This window comes from Bombus pyrosoma, linkage group LG11 (assembly GCF_014825855.1).
Source record: "Bombus pyrosoma isolate SC7728 linkage group LG11, ASM1482585v1, whole genome shotgun sequence".
Lineage (NCBI taxonomy): Eukaryota > Metazoa > Arthropoda > Insecta > Hymenoptera > Apidae > Bombus > Bombus pyrosoma.
In genome coordinates, this window is record NC_057780.1 from 6,967,258 (window position 1) to 6,972,433 (window position 5,176).

General features: G+C 29.4%; 1 protein-coding gene across 2 annotated transcripts; it reads left to right on the forward strand.

Annotated features, from left to right (window-relative positions):
• Positions 1 to 100: 100 nt before the first annotated feature.
• Positions 101 to 4,884, forward strand: LOC122572483 (uncharacterized protein DDB_G0283357-like). Of its 2 annotated transcripts, none has more exons than XM_043737461.1 (14): positions 101 to 443; positions 653 to 877; positions 953 to 1,205; positions 1,287 to 1,425; positions 1,500 to 1,669; positions 1,739 to 2,110; positions 2,191 to 2,344; positions 2,421 to 2,484; positions 2,564 to 2,810; positions 2,899 to 2,994; positions 3,070 to 3,110; positions 3,176 to 3,248; positions 3,332 to 3,643; positions 3,714 to 4,884. In XM_043737461.1, exons 2-14 carry the CDS (start codon positions 662 to 664, stop codon positions 4,274 to 4,276), a joined length of 2,700 nt encoding a protein of 899 aa, XP_043593396.1. In that variant the 5' UTR covers positions 101 to 443; positions 653 to 661; the 3' UTR covers positions 4,277 to 4,884. The 2 variants fall into 2 exon arrangements, with proteins under 2 accessions (XP_043593396.1, XP_043593395.1); XM_043737460.1 differs by having other exon boundaries at positions 101 to 398.
• Positions 4,885 to 5,176: the final 292 nt, after the last annotated feature.

Below are 5,176 nucleotides of genomic sequence, written 5' to 3' on the forward strand. Positions count from 1 at the left end.
GTATTAATTAAATTTATATATAAAGGACTAATGTATAAGAATTATTATTTGTATAATGTATCTTGGAAAATATGACTTTCGAACCGTCGCGCGAAAATACAAACAAAGGAAATGTGTATATTAGTTCACTAAAGGTCCTTTTATAATATAAACACAACCAAAAGTGCCAAATGAAAGATTATGATTGGTTGAAAAGATCTTTCCGTCCAATAGTCTTAGAGAAATCTATCTTAATAGGAAGCTAATGAAGAGAACCTGTTGCTAGTCCTTTGTTAACCATGCTACGACGATAATTGCAAAGTAACAGTTACGTTGTACGATTTAAAAAATTTTTGTGTGGCTCGATAATCTCGAATCGAAGAAATTCCTCGACCTATTAATTATTTCTCTTCAAACAGGTACAATTCTGTTTACAACTAACTTTTTTGTCTTTTATTTCCACAGTAAGTATTCATGATTAACGATAGACAAAAACATCTTTTCGTACTTTCCCTATAATGGAAGTTATTATCATGAGTTGATAAAAAAAAATCTTAAGAATTTCGCAATATTTAGACGGCTACTTACTACTATTACTTTGTTATGTTTAACGAAAATACGCGTAATTCGTATTTTTAACAAAAAAAAAAAATAGTTTCATTATTTCTTTTAGTGATATAAGATGGAAATATCTCCTAGAAAACCATTGAAACGTACGCAAGAACCTATTGATGAATGGTTACAAAATGAAGGATATTTCAGGAAACATGCACCTAGGGATCCAACTTGTTTGTTCAGGGCAGTTAGCGAACAAGTTTACTTGACACAACATTATCATATAAGAGTGAGAAAAGAATGTGTGGAGTTCATGAGAAAAACAAAACATCTATTTTCGGAGGTGGATATGCCATATTTGGTTAATCCTTAATTAATATCTATATAAATAGTTTAGTTAATAAATATTCTTTTGTAGGGTATATCGATTCCATTTGAAGATTATTTAGAACAAATGATATGTTTTACGGAATGGGGTGGCATGACTGAAATTCAAGCTATGTCGTTACTTTATAAAAGAGAATTTATTATATTTAGTAGTCAGAAGCAAGCGAATCATAATGTTACAAATAATGGTTTTAAGGATATAATATATCTATGCCATACACCACAAAAACAGTATGAAAGTATTTATACAAAGGACTTTGTTGCAAACGCTGCTTTTTGTCAATGTATGTGTTCTATTAGATTTTTAATATTTTTTTATTTATAATATAAATATAAATTATAAACATTTTAAAAATTATTTATAGCTATTGTCTATCAAGTGTTATATAAAGATGTTTTTCAAATGGCTAATATAGAGGGTACTGTTCATAAAATGTTACATGATAGAACAGCTACATTTAGACATGATAAGTTTTTTCTTAAAGGCAATCTAGAGATCCGAGAGTAAGTCAAATAATAATTATGTCATTAATACATGGTTCAAAATGTTATTGTAGGTTCAATTTATTTGTGTTTAGCCAATTAGCTGCAGAGATATATAATAAAATTGACAATGGAACTGATGAGGTTGATGATGCAAGGGCCATAATAAAAAATATACCACCTTTTCCTTATAGAATTGCTAAAGCTCTTGATCCCAATATCTATCGTAATACTGACTTTGATATATGGCATGAAATTAGAAGAGGTAACAAAAATTGATTTGTACTAAAAGTATCATAATTTCATTAAAAGAAGAAAATAAATCATATTTTAGAAGTGAAAAATGCAGGATGGACTAGGCACAATAGTCATGAACTCCAAATTGGTGGCAAATGTTTGGTACAAGTGGACTTTAATGAGGAAGATTTTGACAAAACCAATAATAATAGCATTTATGTGTCTTCTCTCGGAAAGGATGTTAATGATAATGATACAAAAATATTGCAAAAGAAAAACAATGATCCCATATTTTATTATGGACATATTCAAGAAATGGGTAAAAGTCAGGGACCTGTATTAGTCTTTATTGAAGAGTTAGGAGAAAAAAGGATTGTGCCATATTCAGCTCTTAAACCATTACCGCTAAAGAAAAATAAACAGGCTAATTGGCTACCAGTTTGCAAAAAGAATCTACTCTTAGATTCAAGTTAGTACTTAGAAACGAATTAAACGTATTAAAAACGAATTTTTATATTTTTTGTAAATATTTATTCTGTATTGTAATAGATCAAAAGTGGAGAAAAGCATGCAGTGCATCATCACGTAAAACTAAAGATTCTAATGCGAATATTTTATCAAATAATAATGATAAAAATGAAAATAATGATAATATTGTCAGTGATGTTAATGAGAACAATTTTCAGTGGAAGGAAGGATCATTGTAAGTATCTTATCATGATAATTATTTAATAAATCTATCTTTTTCTTCTGTATTACAAGTCTCTATTTTATTGTAGAAAAGTGGATCATCAAGAATATGAGAATTACTCAATGGATAAGTGTGCTAATTACTCAATTGATGTAAGCTATAAAAAATTGTTTAATTATTGTAAAATCTAAATGCATGTAAATTATTATAGCAAAATATTTTCTTTTATAGAATTCTGTTGAAATGTTTTCTACAAAAATGGTTCTTGATAACACTCAGTCTTCTACAATAGATATTGGAAGGCAAGAAAATAATAAAGAACGTAAAGAAAAAGATTCATTCTCACATAAAAACTCCGAAAATAATTGTATAAGAAATTCAAAATCTGATAGTGCAACGAATAATGATAATAATGTCAGTTTTAACTCGTATTCTAAACAGAAGATGCAGAAAGATATATATTATGCACCATATGCTGGTATGTAATTAAAGATAAAACTCACTTAAATTATTATTGCAACTTCTATGTCGTGAATTGTTTATGTTTTCTTTTTTTAATATTTCAGGAGATTCTAATGCTCAAATAGATCATATGCTACGTTCTATTAATTGTTCTGTACAAAAAAGTATTGATGTAAATGGTAGTGATTTGCCGCTATCAGGTAATTGTGTAAATTACTTTTATATACATAACTTGATAATGAATTTCATAAATAACCTTTTTTGCATTCCTGTAGATCCATTCACATTGAGATTCTTTTACAATTTAGGATTAGAGGTAAGGATCAATTGTTACAAACTAATTCATAGCTACATATTTATTTATTTCAAACTATTTTGTAGTATTTTCGTGGTGGTGCTAATTGGAATTATTTAACAAATGTACAGTCGCCTGATTTTGGACAGTGGTATCAAGGTATGTTATTTTTATATTTTTTATATTATATTAATCTTACTTATTATATTAACCTTACATTTATTCATTTGTTAATTGAAAAGGTGCATCTCCGAATGAAGAAGAAATTACAAATATCACGAATATGATCCAGGATTGTACACTTACGCAACAAAAGAAAGAGCCTAACAATGATCAGAAAGAAATTGGCACGCAATCACTGTACCAAGAAAACGAAAATAGATATGTAAATGATATCAAAAATACACAGATTCAGAAGACTGAAGTTCAAAGAGGAAATGATGGGAAAGAAACATCGTACTCGTCTCGCGATAATAAATTAGAATATGCAAATAAGGAATCTTCTCGTTTAAATAGAAATGGATTAGGTCCACGATATAAGAAAAATTCAGAGAGTAAGTAACAGGCAGTTTGAATAATTATGTCCGTATGCACAATTTTAATAAATACTTGTCTTTTATATAGATCGACATCGATCTGCTTCGCATTTTTCTAATCAGTATTCAAGCAACGGATCAAACTCTAAACTTTCCAAATTGGACAGAGATGTAAAAGAAGATAGTATGAATGTTCAACCTTCACAATCAATACATCAGCAGCTACATACTCCTGCAAATGCAATGAATACTTATCAAGCGTCTTACATGCAACAAGGCATGTATTCCGGACTGCCGTATTATGGCAATGAAGCGGAAGCATTCGCAAATCCTTACTATTCCCTTAATCCAAGTTTTATACCAATCCCGTGCTTATCACATTCTGATATACATGACAACAACAGTGTGCAACCGTTCTCGCCGCATCTGTGTCCTGGAATGGATTACGCACAAGCTTATTCTGGCCTATGCCCGCCGTACTTATGCCCTCCGCCAACCCCATATAATATACCTCCACAAAATATACCTGAACACTGGTATGCTGTTGCTGGTCAACCACATTATATGCAGTACGCACCAGTCTTATCTGTACCAGCGGAAACAACTTGCACTGGTGTAGTACAAAATGCTAATCAAAACGTTCCTTCTTAAAAGTATTTTGCAGTTACTACATATATCATACAATGAGGTTTTCGTTAACCAGTGTTCTTGCATATGAAACAATTCATCAGATTCTGTGAAGGTATATATGTAAAAAAGTTCTTATTATTTCTATATAACTTATAGTTTTAGATAGTTCTAAATTAAGATAGGATTAAACACGAAGATAAGACCTTACTGCATAATCTTAATAAGTCATTGTTAACTGTATGATCAATATCCTTAACGCGTTTAGGTACATAAAGATATATTATAAAAAGAGTTTTACGAACTATTAAGGAATATAGTACGTATATAGTATTACAAATTACAGTACAAGTTTAATTTCGATGTAGCTTTCGTGATAGATTATATCATTAGAAAATGATAGTATAAATTATTTATCTTCGATATTGGTAGTTGCAATACCTGTATAATAACATTCATTATATTCCTCATTTGGTATAGCCCTGTTACGGTACATAAACCGCTCAAATAACAGTTTCTGAAATTTTATGCAGGTGACGTTCTAGTTCATTAATATATTTGGCCGTTCATACTTCTATACTTCATTTGTTAAAACAATATTTTTCCCTAATAAAAAGCAATACAATAAAAAATGAATATTTATCTTTCCATTTCCGTGAAATAAAATTCTAATTGTTATTCGATTGTTATTAAATTTGAATTAAATTTCGTCCTCCTGCGTTGCTGCCAACTGATCGTACGTAACGAACAAATGTTACTAGAAATGCTTTTGTTTCACTTCGAATACTCAATTTTATATTTAACGTAGAAGAAATATAATAAATATTTGTAATTGATTTAATAAAAAAGATTTATAATCTCTCTTTTTCTTGGTCCTTTTATTATTATTTGTAAGAGTTAATTGCCTTCGGATCAGTCTTAAAA